The sequence below is a fragment of the Python bivittatus genome, unplaced genomic scaffold (genome assembly GCF_059951505.1).
Source record: "Python bivittatus isolate LINGU-HERP-01145 unplaced genomic scaffold, Pbiv_v1 ctg000700_np1212, whole genome shotgun sequence".
NCBI lineage: Eukaryota > Metazoa > Chordata > Lepidosauria > Squamata > Pythonidae > Python > Python bivittatus.
Genome location: NW_028277098.1, coordinates 99,759,248 through 99,786,687, shown reverse-complemented (window position 1 = coordinate 99,786,687; position 27,440 = coordinate 99,759,248). Strand labels below are relative to the sequence as shown.

The 27,440-nt window shown below is 44.6% G+C and overlaps 1 protein-coding gene across 1 annotated transcript in view; it reads left to right on the top strand.

Moving 5' to 3' along the window:
• The window catches only part of PRPF6 (pre-mRNA processing factor 6), a 34,212-nt gene extending 7,282 nt beyond the window's left edge, over nt 1-26,930 (top strand). Inside the window, exons 8-21 of the mRNA XM_088128497.1 lie at nt 680-836; nt 2,398-2,560; nt 8,233-8,351; nt 10,232-10,450; nt 11,269-11,391; nt 12,244-12,365; nt 13,286-13,424; nt 14,742-14,861; nt 16,419-16,595; nt 17,188-17,321; nt 17,416-17,507; nt 20,347-20,461; nt 24,562-24,688; nt 25,772-26,930. Coding sequence (XP_087984623.1) covers nt 680-836; nt 2,398-2,560; nt 8,233-8,351; nt 10,232-10,450; nt 11,269-11,391; nt 12,244-12,365; nt 13,286-13,424; nt 14,742-14,861; nt 16,419-16,595; nt 17,188-17,321; nt 17,416-17,507; nt 20,347-20,461; nt 24,562-24,688; nt 25,772-25,924 — 1,960 coding nt within the window. The 3' untranslated portion in view covers nt 25,925-26,930. The remainder of the gene's footprint in view (nt 1-679; nt 837-2,397; nt 2,561-8,232; nt 8,352-10,231; nt 10,451-11,268; nt 11,392-12,243; nt 12,366-13,285; nt 13,425-14,741; nt 14,862-16,418; nt 16,596-17,187; nt 17,322-17,415; nt 17,508-20,346; nt 20,462-24,561; nt 24,689-25,771) is intronic.
• Nucleotides 26,931-27,440: the final 510 nt, after the last annotated feature.

Genomic DNA, 27,440 nt, shown 5'->3' with positions numbered 1-27,440 from the left:
TTTATCTGTTCAGTCGTGTCCGATTCTCGGACAAGTCCCTGTAGTTTTCTTGGCAAGGTTTTTCAGAGGTGGTTTGTCATTGCCTCCTTCCCAGGGCTGAGAGACAGGGACTGGCCCAAGGTCACCCAGCTGGCTTTGTGCCTTGGCAGGACTACAACTCAATCTCCCGGTTTCTAGCCTCATGCCTGAACCATTACATCAAATTGGCTCTCATCCCTACTATAAAGTATTCCAAAAAGTCAGTGTTGGAAGCACCATAAGAGGCCTCATCAAATTGCCATTGCTTGAGTTGTTTGCCTCCAAGAGAACGTGTTTGTGAAATGTATACATTCATCGTCAGCTAGATAAGAGTAATGTGCAGATCGAGGAGGAGAGGCCACTGTTTCAATTCGTTGATAACTACGCGCATGCTCCGTTCCCGCTGATCTCTTTTTGTTCCTGAAAGACAGTTCTCTCTTTTTTATCTCCCAGCCCTAGAACATCTTAACTCCTTTTCTTTTCCTGACAGCCTCGCATTTGCTGGGGGTTATCTTAGCCTCACCTGTCAGTTTGACACTGGTCGTGCAAATATGTTATAGGGGAAAGTCCGTTCTCTGTATTCCTGCAACACATTTTGGAATAAATAGGGGTGGCACTGAAGGATATGAAGCTTTTGCCTCTGTGTTTTCTCCCTTGCTAGTGACATCAAGAAAGCACGCTTACTTCTAAAATCCGTGCGAGAGACTAACCCTCACCACCCACCAGCCTGGATAGCTTCAGCACGCTTGGAAGAGGTGACGGGGAAACTGCAGGTAGCTCGAAATCTCATCATGAAAGGGACCGAAATGTGTCCCAAGGTGAGGGTTTATTTATTTAATTTTCTCTTTCCCTTCAGTTTTGCATAAGCTTAATTTTCTTGATCCTTAAGACACTTTTTTTCTCCTTGGAGGAAGCAAGTGGGTTTCTGGTACATCACTAAGGTGAAAAGCAACAGCTACCAAAGGATTTTTTGGCACTTTCTCTTAGCTGCAGTCACCTTTTTAGATTCTCTGAGTCCATGTGAGAGGCAATGGGATGAAAACTGAATACCCTGGTTAGCTCTTTGAATTCATTCTTCCCTGTCTCAGTGCAAAAGTGATTTGTGGTTTCACCTTCTGTGCCATATATGCCACTTAGGACAACTTTCCAATACGTGGCTCTTTTTTTGGCAGGTCTGGTGGGGAGACATGAGATCTAGGAGACTCTAAATATTTTGGAGAAAATAGATTTATCCTTTCCTCAGATGTGGGGACCAGTTGATTTCTTTAGCAGTCAGTTCAGACAAGGACATAATGGGGCACAAAATAATGGATTTGTGGAATCCTGTCACAATATGTGATGATGATCACAAAGTTAATAAGTTTAAAAAGGAAATGGAAGAATTCGTGGAAGGCAGAGGAAGAGAATTTTAACTGCAGCTTGTTGGTTGTGACAACTAAATGGATCCTCCATATTCAGAAGCAGTGCATATCTTATTAGAGAGCAGGCAATAGGGTAGACTTATTTGAAGTTGGTTTAGTTGGACCTATGTCTAACTACAACACCTTCTTAACTGGGCCAAAATTTCCTTGGTTTAGTCCTCCCAAGCTGGTTTCCTGCATGTATTTCTTCAAAACCTTCTGTTCATTGTCATCTACTCTCTAGTTCCCTTCATTGCTTCCTGTTCTTTCCCTTAAACTACCCTGCCCATATATACTGGTGCCCCACTTTTTGAAGGTGAGGTCATGGCTCAGAGGTGCTGCTTTTCAGTGGCTGGGGTGGTCCTTTGGCTCTGTAATGGTACGTGGGAAAGACCTTGGGAGGTGGGGTGAAGAGACACTGCCAACGGAATGGTCAGATGAGAGACAGCACAGCCCGCAGCTTCATAATGGGTGGAGAAAGAGGGTCAGAAGGGACCCTCCCTAAGTTCTCGGGCTGTAAAGGAGACAGGGATAGAATTGTACTTTCAGATTTGCAAGATTCTGTTAATGTAGCCTTATAATAAAGTAGAATTAGCTCATCTAGCTGTGTTTCCTGTCTGGTCTACCTCGCAAGGCTGACAGGCTCCCACCTGGATCACCTTCTGGAAACTGCTGAAAACATAGCTCTTTTGGAGGGCTTTGGGCCTTGACCCCATTTTGGCTTGGATAATGTAATATTATTGTATGTGTCTGTTAGTTTGGGTTCTATTTATTTTATTTTTATACTTTTTGTTTATTGTATATTGCTTCTTATGTATCTCATCTGTAATCCACCCAGAGTCCTTATGGATTGGGAAGTCTATCAATGTAATTAATAATCATAACAGGAATACTTCTCATTTTCCTCCCACGTCCTCCTTAAAGGACCGGATCCCTTAACAAATCAGTCATTGACTTTTCTTACCCTGCCTTTCTCCAGAGTGAAGATGTGTGGTTGGAGGCTGCACGCTTGCAGCCTGGAGATACCGCCAAGGCTGTGGTGGCTCAGGCAGTCCGTCACCTTCCACAGTCGGTCCGGATTTATATCAGAGCCGCCGAGTTGGAGACTGATATTCGAGCAAAGAAGCGGGTCCTTCGGAAAGGTGAGACAGGTCCACGGAGGGAAGCTTCAGCTGGTTTGGAAGGCAGCACCTGGTTGCTACCTGGGACCAATAGCTGGCTTGGATCCTTATCTGCTTGCCAGTTTCACTCAGGCCCTGGTGCTTGTCTTTAATGCCTCCATAGCTTAGCATCAGGAGACTTGCTGTGTGTTTACTTCTACCCCAGGTGCCTAATTTGAGATGGAAGCTCTTCTCCAGTTGCCCCACTACCTTACAGGGATGGCAACTGGGGAAAGGGATATCCTGGTTGGAGTGTTTAGACCTTCCCCTAGGAAAGTTCAGGGCACATCCACTTCGTTGTTGTGCCAGTATTCCTTTAGGGACTTTGAGATCTTTAAAGCCAGTGGAAGTTGAAAATCCAGTTCCCGGACGCTCTAATGAGCATGGCTAGTAGGAAGGGATGATGGGAGATGCAGTTCAGTAACACCTAGAGGACCAGGTGTGTGTGGCTTCTTTAAGGCTTTTGCATCACTGGACTGTATATTAATTGTTGGATTCCTCACCAGCAATAATGGTTGGCCTTAATTACAGTCAGCATTAGTGGAAGCACATCTCTTGATGTTGTTTAAAAATTCTTGGCCTCTGACTCCAGGGGTGGAGCTGGGTTCCTATAGCTTTCGGAGAGATTGGTCTAGATTGCTTAGCATTGGAGTCCACAACTTCCACTGGCTTGAGGACCTGGCTAGGCTTTGCATGGCATGTCAAGGGTCCACTCCACAGTGGGTGAGGCTGGGTTTGAGCGAAAGAGCAGCGCTCTTAAGGGGTGAAATGGATGTGTTGAGTCTCTACAAGGCATAAGAGATCAGTTTCGTCCGTATAGAACTACCACCCCCCCCAATGCAAAAAGAAAAGATCAACCCCCCCCACTTACTCTAGAGGAGCTCTGCTTGTGGGCCATGCTCTTCGCATTCCACCTTAGGAGGTGTTATGATCTCTCTTTTAGATTCTGATTTAATCATAGGCACAGACCTGTAATTGCGAGCAAGATATTAATATGGACAAATTGAACAAAGCACTCAGGTGGCATTTCTTTTGTATGATATTGGTTGGGTATGAGGCGGTGTGTGACGAAAGAAAGAAAGAAAGAAAGAAAGAAAGAAAGAAAGAAAGAAAGAAAGAAAGAAAGAAAGAAAGAAAGAAAGAAAAAATCCATAGCATGTGAGGCCTGCTTCTTGATGTGTGAAAACTGAACGCTCCGGTTGCGAGAACATGCCGTCTAAGCCCGTCATTCTGCATTTTACAGTCTCTTGAAGAGTCTCCTATTGCAGCTCTAAGCGTGATGGAAGACAGTTTCCATCCAACTAATCAGAACATTGTCACGATAAATTTTCGAGAGTATCCTCACAGCCCGAGGATAATAGCACAGTCATTATTGTTTGTTGGCCATTACGGGCATAATTGAAGTCACAGCACCAGCTTGGTATTTTAAGAGTGGAGTGAAACGCTATTGCTGTTTTGCATTAAGAACTGTCTAGCAGCTTTTCTGTTTTTTTTCCTCTCGCCAAATGTTGACTCTATTTTTTGATGGGTTTGGAGAAATACCAAGACAAGGATACAGAAAACTTCCAGTTTCAAACAATAAATTAAAAGGAGAGGATGGGTGTATTTTCAGAGTCAGCAACTGTGATTTGGTTCTGAATCGTGCCCCGTACAGATTGCCCTCTCTTTGCTTGCCCATCCTTTTTGCATTGTGAGCTATAAAAGGGGGAGGTTGGCGATGATCCCTGAGAGAGAGCAGGATGCATGAAGTGTGAATGTACAGGTAGTCCTTGCTTAACAACCATTTGTTTAGTGACTGTTTGAAGCTACAACGGTACTAAAATAATGACTTATCTCCTGTGCCCATTATGACCGTCCCAGCACCCCCGTGGTCATGTGATCACAATCCAGGTGCTTGGCAACCAGCTTGCACTTATGATGGTTGCAGTGTCCCAGGGTCATGTGATTGCCATTTACAACCTTCCCAGCTGGCTTTCGGCAAGCAAAATCTGGGGAACTGTGTGATTCGCTTAATGACATGGTGATTCGCTTAACGACCGCCACAAGAAGGTTGTAAAATTGGGTCGGATTCGCTTAACAACTGCCCCAGTTAACAACCACTTTTACGGTCCCCATTGTGGTGATTAAGTGAGGACTACCTGTACTCTCAAGTCCATCTTGCTGCTCAGGGCACTGGCAGCATTGGGAAGTTGGGGATTGTGATGTGGTGCTGCAGGCTGGCAGAAATGAATTTGCAGACTTAGTTCTGGAATTCATTCCAGCTTCATGCTGGGTTCCCTCAAGCTGCCTCTTGACAAGCTGCCTGTCAAACAAAGCCGGGATAAGTGGTCCACTAGGAGCAAAGCTTGGAGCCTGCAGCTATTCTTGAACCTTAGTACTTGGATTTCTATCAAAGCTTCTGAATGAGGCTGCCTTGCTAGTCCGAGGAATTGAGAAACCCACGGTTCTCAGGCTGTCATGCATTGAAACCAGTAGGGTTGAAACCTCCCGAGTTGAGGAGGGGCTGTCTGATGCCAGCGCCCAGTTTCTACCCTTGCTTCCATTAACAAAGTGGAAATTGGCTCCAGAGACAAATAATGCATGAGAGGGGACTGTTTCGGATTGTACACAGCCTTCAGTTGTCCAAAATAAAGGTTTATTTATATTTCATTTCATTTCATTTCTATATAAATAAATAAAAATAAATAAATAAATAAATAAATAAATAAAATAAACCATCCCCCTGTTTATTTTTTATTATTTTGTATTTTTATTTTTTATAATTAAAAATATTTTTTATTTTTTATTTTTATTTTTGTAAACCTTCTGGGAAAGGAAGATTGAGCCTGACCTAATTAGATCTACAGCTTCCTACATGACTTTGGGCTAGATGTATGGTCTTAACCTACTCTATTTTACTGGGTGGCTATGGATATGAGGATGCTGTTCTGAAATACTTTGGTAGAGTATGGCCCAAACAATGAAGTTAAACCTGGAGGCAGGAATTTACCAGCATCAGTTCACCCAAACCTTTTGTTTGCAAGCTCACACTTGGCATCTGTGGTGCTGTGATTGCATGTTATCACAACATGCCTGCATTTGCACAACCTGCCATGTTGTTTGAGGTTCAGCATGTTTTGGGAAGCTTAGTCATTGTCTTAGCATCTTGTGTGAACCAGGCTTTCATGTTAAGCCATAATACAGTTTATTTGCAAAGGTATGTCACGTGAACTTGGCAATTACATTTTGTTAACTAGCATCTTCGGCAAACTCAGTCCTGTGTAAACAGCAGCCCACATCATTTCCTTCCTGTTCTTTTGGTTATGTTTAGTAATTCTGAAAGCGTGATGCTTAGTCTTCAAACTTGCATTCTCTGTCCTACGTTTCCTATGCTTTGGGTGCTGGAAAGCAAGGTCATCCTGTCTTGAGTTTCATAGTACTCTGTTTCTCTGAAAGGAAGACAATCTCTGAACGGAAGATTGCAGAGAAAAAACACATTTGCCTTCTTTACTGTGTTTTCAGCTAGTCTAAGATAGCTTTCCCGTTTTAAAGATAAATTATTTAAGGGGGGAAAAATCTAGTTTTCCTTTCTGGAAATACAATATTAAGTGTCACTGGTTGAAGAGGAGATGTGTGATAGCACACCTTTCATTGGGTTGTTCAGAAGCATACAACTTCAGGTAGTTGCAGGTAGCACCAGGCCCTTTGTGGCAATTCAGGGGCTTCACTTTAAAAGTGTGTGGGGTGAGGATTCACGGGGGCCCGGTGGGGGTTAGGGTTAAAATCTCACCCAAACTCCAAACAGATTTAAAACCAGATAGAAGATGTGATTCCACCCATGGGGGGGGTGGGGGTCTGCAGACTGCAAGAAGGATGTTGGTGGACTGGAAGTGTTGTTGTGCTATGTTGTTTGTATCCTTGGTGTGGTTCTGTCAGGTTCAGCCCAAAGAACTCCGAGAGACAATGCAAATACAGTTCTGTTGCGTTTATTAGCTTCCACCTCAAGACAGAAATCTCCCCAGACTGAACCCTAGTTCCCAAGCCAGCCAGCCAGCCACAACACCGTGAATTCCTTAGGGAGGTGCCAGCCTCATCATCTTGAACTTCCCACGCTCCTGTTGGGGGCTAAGAACACGTTTATCTCCCTGAGCCTGGCCTTCATAAGTCCATTCCATTCCATCCTCCTCCTCTGTAGATGAGTGAGTGGAGGGAGGTTGGCAGCAGCTGTTAGAACAGTATTTCTCAACCTTGGCGACTTTAAGATATGTGGACTTCAACTCCCAGAATTCCCCAGCCAGCATGGCTGGCTGGGGAATTCTGGGAGTTGAAGTCCACACATCTTCAAGTGGCCAAGGTTGAGAAACACTGTGCTAGAAGAATCCTTGTCCAATCTACAATATGATTCCAAGAGTTTGGACACAATTTTTTTTTTTTTTTGTCTGTGCTCAGTCATTGCTGACCCTGCAGTGACTGCTTGGATGAGTCCTTGCAGTTTTCAAGGCAATTGTTTTTCGGAAGTGGTTTGCCAGAGCCTCCTTCCTAGAGCAGAGCCCAGCTGGCGAGCACAGGAGGCGGGGTTTCCGTTGCTTCGCGCCCTTTTCGGGCGCATGCGGTTTTTCGTGCTTACCAGCAACTGGTCCCAACTCCTTTTTGCAAGGTGCCACCAGCATTTTTCCTCCCACTGGAGTGAGAGTACCCATTTATCTACTCACGTGAGTTTTCGACCTGTTGGGTTGACAGGAACTGGGGAGGAAACAGGAGCTCACCCTGTTTAACGCGAAGGCTGGACTCGAACCGCTGAACCGTCGGCCACGTGAAAGTCAGTTTCTTCAGAGATTGTGGAGAAAACTCTGTTAGGTTACTGAAGAAGAAAATTTTTGTGCCGAGCCCTTTCATTTTATTAAAGCTAGTCTTTCAGTATTTTAAAACATATTTTCCAAAACAATCTGTTTTGGGGGCACTGTACGGATTACTTTTTTGGAAAAATGTCCTTTAAACTCTCCCCAAGCCTTTTTGAAAGCAAAACAATCAGAGTTTTTTGGCCCAGTAGAGAAAACTAATACTTTTGTCAGAGCCAGCCAAGATGTTTTGTTGAACTTTTCAGATTTTAGAGCCCTCTTCCTCAGGCAGGATGTTAAAAGGAAGCAAGGAATGTTTTTTAAAATAGAGAGATGTTATCGGTCAGTAGTTCTGAGTGGCAGGAAAGAATTAAGTGGGGTTATGTCTTATTCATAAAATGTCAGTTCACACAGGGGCCGAGATGAGCAACTGAGTCAGCCTTTTTGAAATCACAGAAATCCACTGTGAAAATTGATGCTTCTGACAAGAGTTTTCCTGATAAGAGAACTGGAGCGTAATTTTAGGAAGTGCATTAAGTACAGAATTGATAGAAACAAAATGATAGTTGGAAGGTTGGATATATAATCCCTTCTCCCCGGGGCCAGCCCTCAGTTCTTTAAATTGCAGAAGTCAAGTGTGTTCTTGACTGCAGCCTTTCTCCATTTCTAAAATGTAGCAGCTGCATTGCATTTGTGAGTCCTTTACATGGTATGCTTCAAAGATTTCCCTTTCTATTAAATTTGCAAATTGCATTAGACCCGGCAGCTTGGATATGGTTCTGTCCTGGGTAAAGAAAGCATGGCTGTTTTTTTTTTTTTTCCATTTCTCTTTCCTAGCACTGGAGCACGTTCCAAATTCAGTCCGCCTATGGAAGGCGGCTGTTGAATTGGAAGAACCCGAGGATGCCAGGATAATGCTGAGCCGGGCGGTGGAATGCTGCCCCACCAGCGTGGAAGTAAGTTGGCGGATCGTTTCTGTATGCGGGGCTGTCCCAGACAAAGCTTATCACTGAGCTGAAAGTTTTAAATTAGGATGCCAGGGAGGGAAGAACATATCAGAAAGCAGAAGGACATTTCCCCAATTTATGACAGCTTGTTTTTCTTCTCGAGCTCATCTTGAAGAGCGATGGCCTTTGATGCCATATGAGAACCGGTTCGGTGTAGGGGTGAAGGTGCCGGCCTAGAAACCAGGAGACAGTGAGTTCTAGGCCTCCCTTATGAGTGAAAGCCGGCTGGGTGACTTTGGGCCAGTCCCTCTCCCTCAGCCCAGCCCACCTCACAGGGTTGTTGCTGTGGGGAAAGTAGGAGGCAGGAGTATTAGATGTGTTTGCTGCCTTGAGTTGGCCATATATAAAAAGGTGGGATAAAAATCTGATAATAATAAAATCTAATACTATTATGGCTAAATGGCACTCTCCCATTTCCCTAAGTTTTGACCCTAATATAAGGATGAAATTACTGTTTCTGCTTGGACCTAATTTCTATGCTAGTACGCTTAGTACTAAACTAGCATTTACTAATAACTTACAGATCTTTTGAGATGCAGTAGTGTGGGATGGGGAGAATCAGGTTTTTTTCTTCATGCACTCACTTTGTTACAATCTTTTGAAAACACTTAAATGAAAGATGAACTGTGAGATGTTGCAAGAGTATGTGTCAAATCCACATTGGACTAGGATTGGGTTTATCCTGCCAGTCATTTAACTATGTTTAATCATGTTGGAGCAGGCTGTTGGACCAACGTCTGCCTTGCTTTCCCTCAAAGCTTTTCCTTTCTGGTGCAAACTCTGCGTTTCCCTGCAGGCCTCACTATTGATTGACTGATTCTGTGCCATCAAGTCACTTTTGACTCCTAGCGACCACATAGATAGATTTCCTCCATGACTATCTGCCCCTAACCTGGTCTTACAGGTCTTCCAACATTTGCACCCATTGCCACTGACACTCAATGTTGGCCTCACTATTGAGACAACAATAAATGAACTCTGATCAGATTTGAAACGGACTAACATGCTCTGACTATGGGACAGAAAGTAGCAACATACAGATATATGCTCTTCCTTTTTCTCCTATCCCATCTTCTGAGAAAGATATTCTCAGGACAGCTGTGCAGTCTATATGAGATTTTCTTAGAATTAGTGAAAAGATTTGGCTAGTTGAAGTACAAATAGCTTTGGGGATTTCTGAAAGCGCTTTTGGGTCGTTTTATCACTTTGCATGTCTGTATTTTCTTTTTCAGTTCAGTTCTTACGATCTCACTTTTTGTTGGTTGCAAACGAAAAGAAATGGGAGAATCCAGTGTATACATTTGTATGGTAGTTACTTCTGTAGTCAGAGCAGGTGGCAGCATCTGGCTGATCTTGAAAAAGCTAAGCAAGGTCACATGTTGATTGCACTTGGATAGGAGACCACTGGATTTATCTAAATTAAGCTCCAGGAAATCCCAAAGTGGTAAGCTAATTAGGAAAGTTCATACTGTTGCCAAGTAAGCAACATGGGTCTGTCCAATAATCACCAGGATTTGATCTAGAACAGTGTTTTTCAAACTTGGCAACTTTAAGATGAGTGGACTTCAACTCCCAGAATTCCCCAGCCAGCCATGCTGGCTGGAAGATTCTGGGAATTGAAGTCCACACATCTTAAAAGTTAGCAAGGTTGAGAAACATTGGTCTAGGACAGTGTTTTTCAAACTTGGCAACTTTAAGATGAATGGACTTCAGCTCCCAGAATTCCCCAGCCAGCATGTTTGAAAAAGTTTGAAAAACCTGATCTAGAAGGAAACGTCACTTGCAGCTCGATAGCCTTCACGTCAACTTTTCCGGTTCATTTGTTCCAGCTGTGGCTTGCCCTGGCAAGACTCGAAACCTACGAAAATGCTCGTAAGGTCTTAAACAAAGCCCGTGAGAACATTCCAACTGACAGGCACATCTGGATTACGGCTGCCAAGCTTGAGGAGGCTAACGGGAATACTCAAATGGTGGAGAAGATCATTGACCGAGCCATCACCTCGTTACGGGCTAACGGGGTGGAAATAAACCGGGAGCAGTGGATCCAGGTACTTTGTGGGCGTTTCTCTTTGAAAGTCTGGCTTTGTTTCTAATCGGATGTCTTCCAGGCTTTTTGAGACTGTCTCCCAAACTACTCAAGGCGCCAAGCTGGGAATGGTTGTTTTAGACCATTGTACAGTATGTGTTCAGGGCAGGTGCTACAATACGATCTGGAATAAAATAAACAGATGTGGAAAATCTATTGGAAAATGTCTCATGGCTCCCAGTGCATTTCATAACAATTCTATGGAAGCTTGGGCTACAAGAAATAATATGAATATTTTAGAAGCTATGGATTGAAGCAGTTATGCTGGTCCGTAATAAAGATTTGATTTGATTTGATTTGATTTGAAACAGCTGCTCTTCTGGAATCTACCAGAAAGAGATGGGAGGGATGGCCGGGGTGTTCAGGGACTAAGATAGATGGGATGCAAAGCACGCAACAGAAGAGGAGAGATTGTGTTTGTCTGGTTCTTTCAGTTGTAGTTAAATATTTAATCACGATGTTACACTTGTTTTTCTGTGAACTAATGAAGCTCATGTATCTGTCAGTTTTGTTAATTGCTTTAATGTGCCATGCGAATTTTTACAGATAAAAGCATTACTACTACTGTTTTTTTCATTGGAAATGAAAGATACTTAGCCTGAACATGTACTCTTCTAAGATACTATGGCCTCTCACCTCTGCCTGGGTGAAAGTGCGGTGGTCAGGGGGCAGAACAGCCAGTTCAGTTACGGGCATTGCCAGTTTATGACGAAGCTTCCACTTTGGGGGGAATTGCCACTTCCTTGCCCCAGCTGAAAATGTGAAAATAAATTCTTCCAGGATGCTGAAGAATGCGACAAAGCTGGAAGTGTGGCCACCTGCCAGGCGATCATGAGAGCAGTGATTGGAATTGGGATTGAAGAGGAAGACCGGAAACACACCTGGATGGAAGATGCTGACAGTGTAAGTACAGACCTCAGGCGTGACGCTGATGATGAGCCCAATTGGCAAAGTTAGAGGTGGGACGTTGCAGCCTGTCTGACATCACACATGTTTCCCATTTTTTATTTGATCGCTTTTATCAGTTGGCACCTCTGCCTACTTTTAGGACAGGGGCTACCTCTAAAAATTGATTCTAGTCATCTTCTGATGTAAGCAAAAACTCTGAACTGCAATTTAAATTGGGTGTATTTGGTGGTTTTGTAAGTCAGTATTTCATACATAATGGCTAGTTTGGCACAACGTGCTGAATGGGTTCTTTGTGGTTCCGCATGTTGAGGAATCCAACCATTAGCTTGCATGGGACGGGCCATCGTAATAACCATACCATGGTTCATTTCTTTGGGCACTGCATATTACGGCACATGGCGGGGGGGTTTTTGTGTGTCATCTGGGCGTAGCACGCTACGTGAATATTTGCTTCAAAGAATAGGAGGGCATTACTGATGAACGTAACTGTTCTGTTTTGTAAAATTTGCATAGCCTGATTTTTGTGTAAGTCACAATTGGACCAACAATCCTCAGAAGCATGGGATGGAAGTTGGGCTTTGTCGCTCTACATCAGCGTTTCTCAGCATGCTGGGGTTGAAGTCCACACGTCTTAAAAGTTGCTAAATGTAGAGGAACACTGCTCTACATTTAAAAAGTAAATGTTAATGCACCATAAAAATTTTAGATGGGGTTTATGGAAACATTTGCATAAAGTAGAATGGCTTCTGACATAGTGGTCTGCAAAAAGAATGTTCTTGAATCTACACCTAAGATTATGATAGGTAACTAAAAATAGTTTGTTTCACCCATGTTCCTTTTTTCCAGTGTGTGGCTCACAATGCCTTGGAGTGCGCCCGGGCAATTTACGCTTATGCCCTGCAAGTATTCCCCAGCAAGAAGAGTGTCTGGTTGCGAGCAGCCTATTTTGAAAAGAATCACGGAACAAGGTACATCCCCTTGTGCTGTTTTGCAAAGATTCTGCTGGAAACAGGTTGTGGTGATTGTTCCTATGATGGTTTAGCTTCATTTGTTGTAGCTGGAGGGGAACAGATACAAGGTGCTTTTCCTACAGCTCTGTTTTTAATACATAGAAAGACAGTTGGCAGATTACGGCCTCTTGATGCGAAGCCCCTGAGGCTTTTTCCGCTGTCAGTTTCTTGGCCCCCCTGGATGGGAATGATCTCTTTTGATTGTGAGCCACAAGATTACTAACATGACAGGGCCTCTGAGGGATGCCTGTGGAGTACCTTTTAAAAATTGTATATTGCCTCTTTAATTTAAAATCACAATTGTTGCTAAACGATTTCCATCCTTCTAGTAATCTGTGAGGTGTAGGACCTGAGATCTTTCTCGCTCTGATCCATGGTCTCTGCTTGGGGAGTATATTTAACCTGATGATGTAATTAACTCATTTGGAGGTTCACACAGTACATTGAATTATGAACCAACCAAACAGGCTGGATTTGGACAACGTACCCAGCCACAGAAAACTTAACCAAGGTTAACGGTTCCCAAGCTAAAAATGCAGCTGTTAGGACTTTACCTAGCTTCGTTAAGCATGTTGTGTGAGCGCAGCCATAGTGTAATCAATAGAAGATGGCTCTTGGAACACCTTTGGCTCATGTGAATGAAAATGGGCCCCTTAGACTGTCTCCTTTTCCAATTATTTAGGAACCATTTTGAAGAGAGCTTTACCGAAACTGAATATATCATTTGAGAGGTGGACAGCAGAATAGGAGTAGCGCAGGATTTCCTGCTTCTGATGGGTTTGGGTTCTGGACCCCAGGAGGGCAAGTGTTGCTTATCCTGCCTGTCAGCAAGTTAGATGCGCAGACTGTGACTTCCTTGGGCTCTTGTGTCCTTTCAGGGAATCTCTGGAAGCTCTCTTGCAAAGAGCTGTTGCTCACTGCCCCAAAGCTGAAGTCTTGTGGCTCATGGGGGCAAAGTCCAAGTGGCTGGCTGGAGATGTCCCTGCTGCCAGGAGCATTCTGGCGTTGGCTTTCCAGGTGAGCTTGCCCAGCTTTCATGGGGTCCTTCCCTTCTGCAGTGACTGCTTTGGAACAGAGGGCTTACGGTATTTTGGATTTATTTAGAAGTGTTTCAGGCGATCTGTGCTAAAAGCTTCCAGGTTGATTAAAAAAAAAAGAGAGAGAGATGAAAGGACATGACATAGACCAACAGGGGGAAAAACAAATAAAAACATGGGAGAATGAAAGGAAAAATGCTCCAAGAACATGAGATCCTTGAGGTTCTGTTGTCTTTCTGCAGTGATAAAATAGCCTCACCCACGACAAAGTTTAGAATATAATCTACTGATCCATCGAAATGGTTTAGGATCTGTTGTGGTCCTTTCTGGCTCTTCTCCAGTTGCAGAAATCACCCGTGCTCGAACGCTAAGAGAAGTGCTGGGTTGCTTGCAATACTTGGGACGTTGCACAGTGTGGTATTTTGCATGATGGGTACCTTTTTTCCCCCACCCTCTTTGAAATTAACATCCCGATTCTTTGGAGCACCCGCTGAAGGACGTCTCTCTCTCCACAATTTCCTTTTTGTCCTTAGAGAGGCCTGTTTTATCTTTTGCCAGCTGTTACTTAGAGATGAGGTAGAGAACCAATGGCTTGTGGGTCTGGTCCAGATGACCAGCTCAGCCAGTGTGATCTGTGAAACTACAGCTGTTTCAGCTGTTGGGCCATGTGCCTTGCACAGACCAAAAAAAAAAAAAAAAAATCCACAGTCCTGAACTGGGTGAGGCTTGGGCATCCTGCTCCATTAAGCTCAGCTGTCCATCCAAGCAGGTGTTGGGTCCAGCTCTGGACCAGATTCCATTTATCACACCCGGTTCAATGATTTGAATATCCCTATATCCACAATGACACAGAAGTAAACAAGCAAGCACATAGCCCATGTGGTTTGTTGTCCAGGAACATAGGCAGTTTCCTTATATGAGTCAGGCTGTTGGTCTGTCCTGCTCTGTGCTGTTCCCACTAAGTGCTTTAGCTCTGCAGAGTTTAATGGAGGCACTTTTTCCAGGCTGTCTTCACCCAACAGGGGTCCTGTTGGTGCAGGCAGAAGCTGAACCACTGAGCAGGACCCAGGGCTCCAAATGATCAGTTGGGGAGCCTGTCGCCAACCCCTGATGATTAAATTAGGATCTGGATCTTCAGTTTTCCCCAGCCTTCATGATCCATGCTTAGCTAGCACAAAGCATGCCTAATAACAGAACAGTAGAAGAGGAGGGTTCGGCCTGATACGTACAATTGACGAAGCGGGACTTGGAATTTTCTGATGCCCCTTTCCTGTCTGTGTGTGTGACTGTTTTTCAGGCCAATCCCAACAGTGAAGAGATTTGGCTGGCTGCCGTGAAGTTGGAATCCGAAAACAACGAATACGAAAGAGCAAGGCGGTTGTTGGCCAAGGCCCGTAGCAGCGCCCCAACAGCTCGAGTAAGCCCCACTCTGCTTGGAGGACGCAGTTCTATTAAATTAGCTGCAATTACTTTCACTGGGTACATAAAGGTGTCTTAGCTCATCTGCTGAGCTGAATGTGCCCTTCGACCCAGAAAATTTGTTCTCTACCACTCGGGGGTGGATGTTCCCACATCTGAATGAAATAATTACAGTTAGAGAAGAGAAGAGAGCCCATCCTGCTGTTTAAAGATCCTAGTGTATTTATGTCTCATGTCAGGGTTGTGTTTAACATTCAAGCCCAAAACAAAACATATATTTTAAGAGTTTTGTATTAAGGTTAGAACATTTTGTTTGACCTTGGAATAAATTTGGCTGTTTTGAGTAGCAGCATTTTGAGTGTTCTGGTCATAGAAGACAATGTTGAAATAGACTTTGTGGGTCCAAGCTCAAAACTGAACATGTCTGCTTCAATAGTTGTATTTCAGGGTCAGAATAAAATGCTCAAGACCCTTTGCTTTTTAATTCTGATGGAAAACTGCCAACTCAGATGCTTTTGAGTGGGGCTGTTTAATCCACACTTGAAACAAAACACATTTCCCACTTCAAACGTACTTGTAGTCATGGTGAGTGCTGCTGTGCAGTGGGTCAGCTAGAGGCATAGCGGTGGGCTAAAAAGAGCCACTGCTTCAAACCGGTTAGAGTGACCTGTGCTGCGTGACTGAAGAGGGTAAGGGCCTGCAGTAGATCTTTGCTAAGTTGCTGTTGTCGTGCATCTTCAGAATGTTTTGTGAGAGAGTGCAGTCTCTTTGTGTCGCTTGAAAATGAATTGATCTTCTTGATACCATTAAAGTGTGCCAGTGGAAAGTCACCCGAGGATGATAGGGCCATTTCGTAGATTCTCTCATTGGTTAAATGCTCTTGTGTATACTTTTCACCCACTTCAATATATGTCCTCCACATACTGTTTTAATTGTTGTGCTTAGTGCTATAACTTTGTTGTTGTTGTGCCTTTGAGTCAGGGTTGACTCCTGGCAACTGTCTGGACAAGTCCTTGAAGTTTTCCTGGCAAGATTTTGGAAGTGGCTTGTCACTGCCGCCTTCTTAGGGCTGAGAGAAAGGGACTGGCCCAAGGTCACCCAGCTGGCTTTGTGCCTATGGTGGGACTAGAACTCACAGTCTCCCAGTTTCTAGGCTGACATGGCACCTTAACCACTATACCAATTTGGCTTACAGGCTATAACTACTACTATTACTTCATTATTTCAAAAGTCTGTAGTCCAATTTCTCTCATGTTTTTTTTTCTTTAAAACATTGCTAAATAGGTAACAAAATACACATCGGATTATATAGTTTACAGTATCCCCATTTTTTTCCTTCCTAAGAGCTAGAAGTAGCTTACGAACAACTTGAAATAAGCTGCTACGGTATTACATTCAGTGTAATTGAGTAGATTTTTAAGTGCAGAACAGGTGCATCTGGCAATTGTGGTAGTCCTCAAAACTTCTGGTGAGTGTGCGTGGACCTAAAACGTCTTAGAAGATGGGGGTTCCCTTGGATTAGGGTGAAAGGTGAAGGTTCCCTGCGTCTTTCCAGGTCTTCATGAAGTCTGTCAAACTCGAATGGGTGCTTGGAAACATTGCCGCAGCTCAAGAGCTCTGTGAGGAAGCCCTGAAGCACTATGAAGACTTCCCCAAGCTATGGATGATGAAAGGACAGATAGAGGAACAGGAGGAGCTGATTGAAAAAGCCCGAGATGCATATAATCAGGGGGTAAGGCCGGTTCCTCTGTAGTTTTCTGGGAAGATCATGGGCTCTCTCAGAATGTGTTTATAATATGTATATGACTCTGCAATCTAGACCCCTTTGGGAAGTCTAAAGCAGCATTCCTCAACCTTGGTGACTTGAAGATGTGTGGACTTCAACTCCCAGAATTCTGGGAGTTGAAGTCCACACATCTTCAAGTCACCAAGATTGAGGAACCCTGGTCTAAAGGAAATGGCAAAGGTCCAGCTTCTAGCCTAGGCTGTTTTGGACCCTTGCAGATATGGGCCAGAAATGGACCACGTATCACAAATATTTTCCCAGTATTCTTGTGCAATCCCTCAGCATTTCTCTTCCACAGAAATTAACGACAAACCTAGAAACTTGAAAATTTATCAGATTAGCTATTTGAAGAGCCTGATCACTAAATCATGAACTCTGGAAATGCACCCTTCTGAGCCATCAGTGAGCGATCCAGGGACAGTGGGATTTTTGTCCTTTCATCCCATGACAGTGGAAAAGAGGATCTCCCCTGCAGCAGCGGAGACTGTCCTCGATGTTTCTCTCTCACAACATTTTCTCTCCCTCCGCTCCCCAACAGCTGAAGAAATGCCCTGGTTCGATCCCTCTTTGGTTGCTGTTGTCCAGGCTGGAAGAGAAGGTCGGTCAGCTCACCCGGGCCAGAGCCATCTTGGAGAAATCTCGTCTGAAGAATCCCAAGAACCAAGATTTGTGGTAAGGAGGAAATCCTGTGACGGTTTGTGGGAAGCCTTTCCAGAACTCTCTTCCAGCTTTCATAACTAAAACCTGGTGCTCCATCTTTCTGTAGGCTGGAATCAGTGCGGTTAGAGTACAGAGCTGGGCTGAAGAACATTGCAAATACTTTGATGGCGAAAGCATTGCAAGAGTGTCCCAATTCAGGTAGGAAAAGCATAATTCTGGTTTTGCACTTTGCTCAACTTACAATTTAATTTGTTTTCTTTTTTTAAGATAAGCATTGCATGTCCAGGAAGCCAGCAATCACTATCATTAGTTTCAGTAAGAGACCTCCTTATCTGATTGCCCCTTGTACTTATGACCCTTTCCTTGCCGAACAAAAGCTGTGATATGAGCGGGTTTTTGGAATATTTCCTGGATTCCGGCACAGGGCGGGGAGTCGGACATGATGACCTTCAACTCTTACTTCCTGTGCTTCGATATTTAAATAGGTCTTGCACAATCTGGGAACGCGAATCCTTCTATGGAGAAGGTTGGCTGCTACATAGGACATGGAAAGCATTGACTTGGAAGCTATTGAACAGTGTATTGCTTTATTTATTTATTACTTCAGTTTGTACAGCCAGCCCATCTCAAATATATGGCTTTGGGCGGCTCACAGCAGAGGCTGTTGATTGACCTGGGAGGGATCACAGATTGAAAGCCCCATGCCAGAAAGGGAGAACTTGAGTCAAGGAACAGTGGGGCCCGAAACAGTGAGAGTATCTAGTAAGCCGGGCATTTCTTGGCATTGGACAGTATTTTCCTCCACAAAAGAGGCTGAAGTACTTTCTTTGGAATATCATTGGAAAGTGTATGCAGCAATATACTAGCCGAATATTCATAACACAGTTGTGGCGTGGGTTTATTTCACCCTCGATGGATTTAACCCATACGGCTGAGTTCACACAATACTTGAGTCACAAGCGAGTCCACTTCATTTTAGACTAGCATGTTGCTTGAAACCAGTTACTATGGTTCTTGGTCTGTTTTTTTCATCTCCTGTCCTAGTAATCTTCTGTGCTTGTCCCTCACTTATTCTTCTGCATTGATTCCCCCTTTTCAGCGTTCTCCCCAGTATGGCTCCAGAATAAATGTTGGGTCTTACGATGCCGCTGAGCTTTTTGATCCAAACCTGGTGAATTCATTCTTCATCATTCATCCTGAGTAGGTTCTTCAGCCACGAAAAAAAGCTTTGACGTTGGGAAAAGGCACTCATGTTTTGGAATGAGAATTTGAGTAACAAACCAATGTGAAGAGCTCGGAGCAATCTATCAAGGACTTCATTTGAATATCTCCATTATTTTTGTGTGCATGAAAAGCAAATGAACCAATATATGAGGACTGTTTCGTATCCTGTGGAGAACCTGTGAAGAAAACATGGCAGACTATTAATATTCCCACTTTGATTAATGAAAGAAATAGTCATTCTCTTCAGGGAGTTTTTAACTGACTGCTGTTCATTCATCTCTCTAGTTTTCATCTCTTAGCTAGAAAAGGGGAGCAGATCTTCAGCATATTTTAGAATTGCTTGGTCTTTCCTGGATTTAAGTGGTCCACTAATGTCCAGTTTGCAACAGACCTCTGTAGAAACGTCCTTGTTCTGCAAGGAGCTGATCAAACACCTTCCCCATGGAGTGTTTCAGTTTCCTGATTTGTCTTTCTCTGGAAGGTCGTCTTTGGCCTTGTTTGAAGAGATGAGAACTGATACATGAGTTTTGTGTGAGGCTCTGTCTGCTGCAATTAAAATTCCACACCTCAGTGGCTTTCTTCTCATTCCGCTTTGTGGTCTTGGATGATTATTGGCTTGTCCAATGCCAGGAGAGACCTTGGGGCCAATTTTCTGTGCCAAGCACTTCTTGTATTAAACCAGTAAAGGGAGTACATATGTTCAGGTTGACCTAACCTACTGTGACAGTCAGAGTAGTCCACATATGGTGCTTCCTGCAAATATTCTAAGCCAAGTATATCTTGCCTAAAACATTCCCTACACAGCATTGGGTTGGATTCAGAAGTGTAGGAACCTTGTTTTTAAATTGCCTGTGTGGCAGATTCAAGGCAGGCAGGAGTGAGGAGGAGGAAGAGGAGGAGAATTCCCCAAGCTGAAAGCTCCAGGCCCCAGTCACCAAGGGGGTCCAGGTTGTCAGTTTTCACTAGAGACCCACATGCTCCCGGCTCTGCCCCAGGTGATGGGGGGATGGCGTGAATGAGGGGAAGGGGGACACAGCAGCGGCAGGCCCAGTGGCCCCTTGCCACAGAAGAAAGAAAGAAAACCCAAGTTAAGGGGGGAGCATCTGAAAGACCCAGGTGCTCCTGCAGGTGTGAGCTAGGGGAAAAAGGTGGGGTGCCCTGTACCTGTGGCTGTCTCTTCATCCAGCCCTATAGGGAGCTGTCAGCAAGATCTGCTGGCTGGGGAATTCTGGGAATTGAAGTCCACACATCTTAAAATGGCTAAGATTGAGAAACACTGCTCAAGAGGGTTAAGATATTAAGGAATTGGATGTCCCTCTGGGGAAGATCTGCAATTTATTCCTCCTGCTTAGACTGAGCACAGGTTCACATACAAGGCTAAATCAAAGGTCATTTCAACCATAGTTTGTTGAACCAGCCATAGTGGCTAGGTTCATACAACATACTAAGTTTGCTGGTCAATGACAGAAATAAACAGGCTTGACTTGATTAGACAGCACATTAAGCCATAAATCATTCCTTTTAAAGTCCCCCGTCTCTTCCCCCTCTACCTCCCTCCCCCAGGGGAGCCAAAAGCTCTGGCCTTTTCATTCTCTTGCCTTCTGGGGGAGTTTAAATGGTCGAATGGGTCCTTTAAGCCTGGCAAAGGATAACGTTATCCCTTAAAAGCTTTTCTGACAATAAGTATGTCCTAATGTGACTGGAGTCAAAAATTCCTCCATGGAATTCTCTTGGTTATAAGGCTTCTTCATTGGCAGTATTAATTTGAGATAGTCCTGGATCAGTTCTGACTTCTGTCTCTTCCGCCTTTTAGGAATTCTGTGGTCGGAAGCCATCTTCTTAGAGGCCAGACCTCAAAGGAAGACAAAGAGCGTGGATGCTCTGAAGAAGTGTGAACACGATCCCCACGTCCTCCTGGCAGTGGCCAAGTAAGTTATGATGCCCGTTTATTTTAAGGAGGCTGAATACACGAAGCAAATATTAATTGGATATACTATCCAGAATCCTCACTGTTCTAAAAAAGGTCTGCTGGAGGTTTTGCTAAAGGCTGAGAGCCGAGGAAGTTGTGTGAAATTACATGAAGCACCAAATGGAGCCTACTCTATTGTACTCTTATTAATATTTGTACCAGCAAACCAGTGCCTGCTCAGTCTTCCATGTTTCAGTTCCTACAGAAAATGTGACCTGCGCTGTGGGTTAGGGACAGATGATAAAAATAAGCACACGCTTAAAATCCATCCCTAGGCTTAATGCTAACGTGTTTGTCAGAGCAGACTTCACTAAATGAAATCAGACTCTGTATGAACAATATGATCAAGAATCTGCCCCTCCCTGGATAGTCTCAGACACCCTTACGGGGAGAACTGCACCCTTCAAAAAAGTCCATTTTCCCCCGGCTGAGAATGAGAAATCCTGGAGGAGCCTTTGGGGACTCACGAATGGACTATAAGGATTTCTTCATCCCCTTTTTCTCTCCTTTTTGGAAACGCTGCATATATCTGATCAGTAGCTCTGAAGGGGCAGACGGACTTTGACACATTATTTTCAGATTCAGGTATTGCTCTGTTCTGTCTTCCCATCCTTAACAAAGCTGCTTTGACTGATCTCCTTAGCTCTCTGTATCTGGCCCCATGCTTTTCCAGGAACCAAGCAGCTGCTAACCTCAGCTGTTCCCCCAAATACCATCCCCTAAGCTTCCGCACAGATTCATTCTAATGACAGACACTAGATGGAAGGAGGCAAGGGGTAATTTCAGACCTCTCCTTTATTGCTTTGCTATTCCTCGGCACCCGTTAGAGTTAACTTGTCTCTTGTTCTCCATGCTAACATGGGACAGAAGGAGTGGAGCTGGGGGTCGGGGGGAGATAGAAAGGCTGTTGACTACTCTGAAGACAAAAGAGAAGTCAGCATGACACCCCTTGGTCGCCGTATAGCAAGCTATCTTTGTTTCTACATTTTCTGTTGATGAACATGAAATAAAATAACAAGGCAGGAGACAGCCCTTTGAAGGGAAAATGCTGCAGGGAAGGGAGGAAAATGTGGGGCAGATTATTTTGAAAGAGGGAATCTGGGGGCACCTTTTCTGACTAACACCTTTTATTAAAAGGCAGTTCACGAAAGCTTCGGTGGGAGGGAAAGTTTTTCTTTGCTGAGAAGAAAACAAGAAGTGCTGGCATATGTTCAGAGACACCCTTGTTATTTTTCTCTTGGCTCGTACCAGACTTTTTGCAATTAAGCCTGCCTGGAACTCCTTGGGCCTTCTCCTTTGACGGTGAAATATTAGGGACAATGCGATGGGGTCCTTGGGGTTCTGCCAGGGAGTCACTTTCGCCACTTTCCCTGACACCAGAGCAGCACTCGTGGTCTCTTTCCATTACTTTAATGAGCAGAGGAGCACTGGATGTGCTCCGTGATCCCCTCCCAGGACAGATTGAGTGGAGAAAAGTTCCAGGGAGCCTGGGCATCATTCCTCCACCCGCACCCTGAGACGTGTCTCTACAATTCGGTAGTTCGCTGTGGCTCTTGCAGGCGCTGAGTGGGTCCTTCAGACTTAATTCCACAGGAAACCATTTTCTGAATGTGGAAAACCATTGCAGTATCTTGGAAAATGTCACGGTGAATTGTGGGGTCTTTTCCTTGGAAAGGAAGCCAGGTTTTAACAGCCCTAGTAAAATTGTCAGCTCAGGAGTGAGCCTCTGCCGTTCTCTAATGAAGATTCTCTTGCTCTGACAAGCGGGCTTTGCTTGGTTCTCTTCTAGGCCTTGTAAAGAGCTTTCAGCAACATCCCAGTACTAAGCCCTACACACTGCAAGTAGCATTTTTTTTTCCTTGACAGCTATTGCAGTAACAAGCCCCCCCCCCCAGTTATGTTTACTAGGCCATAAACATACACGGTGGAACAGTTTGATCTGCCAGACAGCCTTTTTATTAAGTGTCAAGACATGGAAATCCCTGGGTCTTGACTGAGCCTCTGTGCTGGAATGCAAAATTGGTCCCCGTAAAAGAGCAGTGCAGTTGTTTGACTGAAGGACTTCTTTTAAAAGGAAGAGGAAAATTTCAGAATGGGTAACAGGCAGGGAAAGCTGGACACTCAGAATTAAGCCCATGCCCACTGCTTTTGTTAGATTTCCATGTTTAAAGACAATGCTGTATTGGAGGGAGGGAGGAAGGAGAGGAAGTGGGAGGGAGGGAGGTAAAGAAGGAAGAAAGAGGGGAGGGAAGGAGAAGGAAGGAAGGGGAGGGAGGGAGAAAGGAAGGAAGGGAGAGGGAAGGAGGGAGGGAGGGAGGAAGAAAAGAGGAAGAGGGAGGGAGAAGGAAAGAAGGAGAGGGAGGGAGGGAGAAGGAAGGAAGGAGAGGGAGGGAGGGAGGGAGAAAGGAAGGAAGGGAGAGGGAAGGAAGGAGGGAGGGAGGGAGGAAGAAAGGAGAGGAAGAGGGAGGGAGGTGATGGAGGGAGGTAAGGAAGGAAGAAAGGAAGGAAAGGGAGGAAGGAAGGAGGGAGGGAGGAGGGAAGAAAGAGGAAGAGGGAGGGAGGAAAGGCAGGAAGGAGGAGAGAAGGAAGGAAGGGTTTGTTTGATTGATTGATTGATTGATTGATTGATTGTAAGATTTATATGGCCGCCCATCTTAAACACAATTCTGGGTGGCTCACAACAACAATAAAGCCCAGTAACTCTAAAATCATAAACCATAAAACAAAAACACAGTGCCTCAGTCATCCCCTTGGGATGCCCCACAACCAGCTCCAGATATCCTCATTCCATCCCAGCTCCTGGGTAAAAAGCCAGGTCTTGGTAGCCTTCCGAAAGGCTAAAAGGGATGGGGTATGGGGAGGAGAGGTCATTGGCTGTATTTTGAGAGAAGGTGATAAGTGACTAAAATTGTTCATACTTCTTGCGATGAAGGAGGAAGTCATTTTTTTATATATTTCTTTTCTTTCTCTTTACTATCATCTTATTTTTTCTTTCCTATTTTTCTTTCTATCTTTTTTCTTTTTTTTCTATTTTTTTTAGTTTGTATTAGTTTTTTTTCTTGTAATTGTTTTTATTTTTTATTAAAATTACCATTTTAAAAAAAAACACCAAAAGGCTAAAAGGGTGGGGGCCTGCTGGATCATTGGGGGGAGGGTGTTCTATAAGGTAGGGGCAGCCCTGGGAAAGCACATTTGTGAGGTCCCACTAGATGGCAAGATTTCAGGGAAGGGACCTGGATCGTGCCCATCCTATCTGATATACTGGGACAGGCAGATACTCTCAGGGAGAGGTGGTCCCGCAAATAAGGTGGTCCCATGCCATGTAGGGCTTTAAAGGCGATACCAGCACCTTGAATTGCACCTGGAAGGAAACAAGGAGCCAGTGCAGTTTGCGCCACAGAGGTTTAACATAGCCGAACCTAGGAATACCCAATATTACACGTGCCGCTGCGTTCTGGACCAGTTGTAGCTTTCGAGTGGTCTTCAAGGGCGGCCCCATGCAAAGCGCATGGGATCTAATTGTGTTGTAAACTTCACCGGTGTCATTGGTTAACAAAATCCCAGTTGGGCAGCTCCTGTTCATTTCAGTAGGACTTCTAACAAGCCTTTCTGATGTACATGAACAAATTAGACATTTCCAAATTATCATGCCTATTGATCACAGGCCAAGCGTGGGCAAAATATGTATGTTTTCTGTATGTTTAGGGCTGCTTCTGCAGGGGTTGAATTAGGTACTACCAGGGAGATGGGTATTGAGCAAATGAGCTTAGAAGAATCGGTGAAGGATGACACAGAGAAGGCCCATACCTGTTCGGTGTCATTCCTGGATTGAAATTGAAGCAGAGTCCAATTGAACGCATGGCTGGCTGGGGTATTCTGGGAGTTGAAGTCCAGACGTCTTAAAGTTGCCAAGGTTGAGAAACCCTGGTCTAAGGGGCATCTCCATGACTTTTCCTTCTCCATTGGATGTGACTTGTGCTACTCCAGATTCTGACTGTCTTGGTCAGAAAGACGTTCCTGGTCTCCTTAGCTTGCCTTCTCCTCCTTCCTCCTCTGCAGGTTGTTCTGGAGCGAACGTAAAATAACCAAGGCTCGAGAGTGGTTCCATCGGACCGTGAAGATAGATTCTGACCTGGGGGACGCTTGGGCTTTCTTTTATAAATTTGAGCTTCAGCATGGCACTGAGGTGAGGGAATGGTTGATTCACTCAAACGGGAACTTTATGGAGAGACTTTGCTGATTGGGGAAGCGTTAGTGATGGTGGAACAGGCTCAGATTCCTTTTGATTTCCAGAGGAAAGTGAAAATGTTGACTTAAGCTAAGGCAAACATCTGAGCTGCAAAAATCCAGATGAAAGCTAAATGACAGCAAAGAGATATGGAAAACTCAGTCCCTTTGTTTCTATCCAGCGGTCATCCATATTTTTGTGACCCAGATATTATATGCATAATTAAAGCTGCATTCTGGGTATGTTGGTGGTCTAGAATCCTAACTGCCCCATTCTCCAAATCTTCCATAGAGTTCATTTGCAACTCCCAAGTTATTTCCCAGCTCTTGGGCTGTTGAAATCCCTTTTCCCTCACTGATTCCTTTTCCTTATTGCTCAACTGCTCCCTGGGATTGGATCTCTGATCATTAGTCTGTGCTCCCTCCCTAAAGTTCTAGGCAGCTCACAGCAATTCATAAAACATAGTTAAAAAGAAAAGTACCCTTCTCCCAGGTGCCAGACCAATCATCCTTGCAGCTCAACACCCCCCCGCCCCATCCTAGCCAAATGCTTAGGAGAAGATTGAGGTCTTTACAGCCCTCCAGAAGGCTAAAAGGATAGGGGTCCCTCTGATCTCCGGTGGGAGGCTGTTCCAAAGGACTGGGATGGCCACCGAGAAGGCACGCCTTTGAGGTCCCATCAGATGGCAACATTTAAGGGAGGGGACCTGGAGCACACCCACTCACTCTTGGTTAGCTAGAGTGCTTCTTCCTAGCTCTGAAGATTGTTCTGAGGGGGTTGGGCACAGCCGAGCACTGTGGGATAACTTGTGGAAGGTAGATGGGAGTGGATTTGTCCCATTTTGTAGCTGTACCTTCAACGGGCACAGGTGCAGTTGTACATCCTCTTGTTAAAGCAAGAATCTTTAGCAGAACCAGGGTTCTTCAGGAATCTTCTGAATTTCCGAGTAAACCTAACCAGATTGTGTTGCATGTCTCCTGAAGACTTCTTGCGACCTGAATGGTTAAGCCAAGTTTTGTGCCTCCTTTCATCCTGATGCAGGAGCAGCAAGAAGAGGTGAGGAAGCGTTGTGAAAATGCGGAGCCACGCCATGGAGAGCTGTGGTGCGAGGTCTCCAAGGACATCAGCAACTGGCAGAGAAAGATTGGCGAGATCCTGATCCTGGTGGCAGCCAAGATCAAAAACACCTTCTAGAACTTGGGAGGTGTGGAATCAAAGGAGACCTTGGGTTGGACTCTGTCTTCTTGGGTTATCACTCACGCAAAGAGCATGAAAGAGAGAGAAGATGCCGGGGAGCATATTTGCTGCAGCTGTGCCTCCCCGGGCTCTTCCTTGATAGCTGTCGGTCACAAGGATGATGAACTGTGTGGGAGACGCTTCATATAGCAGCTTAGCAATTCTGAAGTGCAGATACCAGGAACTTAACAGTCCTAGTCGAGAGGCAGACGTGCCTCCTGTGCCTAAACTCTCCTGGTGTTTTTTTTTTTTTACCCCAGATTCCCCTGAGAAGCATCTGGCTGGTGGGCCCTCCTAGGGACCTGGCTTTCTAATATTCAGTTTGCCTACCTAATATCGTCTTCTTCCCCTTAAGTACCTGGCTATTTAAAGAGTGCAGTCTATTTTTCTACAAGAAAACCCCAAGTGGTTTAACACCCACTTTTCAGCAGAATTCTGCAGGAATCCTTGACTAGGATTTGTCTTTTGTAAGTGGACCAAGAATGGAATCGGAAAACCAGCAGACCAGTTAGAAAGCTACGAATTTTGAAGTCTGTTGGAAAACCTGGGCAGAGAAACCAGCGGGAGAACAGGCAGCGTTGCTGCTACAGGGAAGTTCACTGTTCATTGAGTTAGGACAGAATCTTGTTGAAATGCTTTTGAAATTAAAATGAGGTACTGTTTTAACAGGTTCCCCCCCCTCCCCTTATCTCTGGATGTTTTGTTTTCTCTTTGGAATTTTAAACGATAGTGCTTTCTGATCGGTAGAAGAATTATCACAAAATACAGAATAGGAATCAATGAGAGGGTGGAAAAAGCGTGTTTAACCAACAGATGATTTCGCAGAAGAGCCGATAGCTGTAAAGAGGGAATACCAAATGAAAGGAGAAGTTTATTGGTGGAAGGACGTGGGTGAACTGACAAGATCTCTGCCGCTGTACAGTTGTGTGGGAACGTCCCCTGAATAAACCCTGTTTAAGCTGTTGCCCCTCTCACAGCGAAAGTTTCTTTCCCGGTATATCTGGAGCATTTCCTTTTGAAGAAAACACATTCCTAGCCTAACTCCCCGTCCTGGAGTTCCCTTCCAGATAAAATCTTCCCAGTCCATTAAGGAAAACTGTGTTTGTGTATTAGAATATGTTGGAGTGTTTCTGCATGTCATCCTTGTTTTCGGGAAAAAATTGTCTTAACCGGCAGTGGTTGTACATACAGTAGCATGCTACTATAAAATACAAGTTCGGTCAGGGATTATGCCTGTCTGGCACTGAATTGATTCGGTTCGGATCACTTCATCTTTTAATTCTTCCTCCGGGGGCTAGTGTGGATGTTTTGGATAGGACCCAAAATACAGTTCGGTAGGACGTCCAAGGTGAGCGGAGATGACTGGGGGACTCAAACGTGCATAAACCCGGCACGCTCGCACCCTTTCTAAATCAATGAACATATTTGGAATTGGGAAAGCATATTCTGGAAGCATTCATGGGTCAGAGGGAAC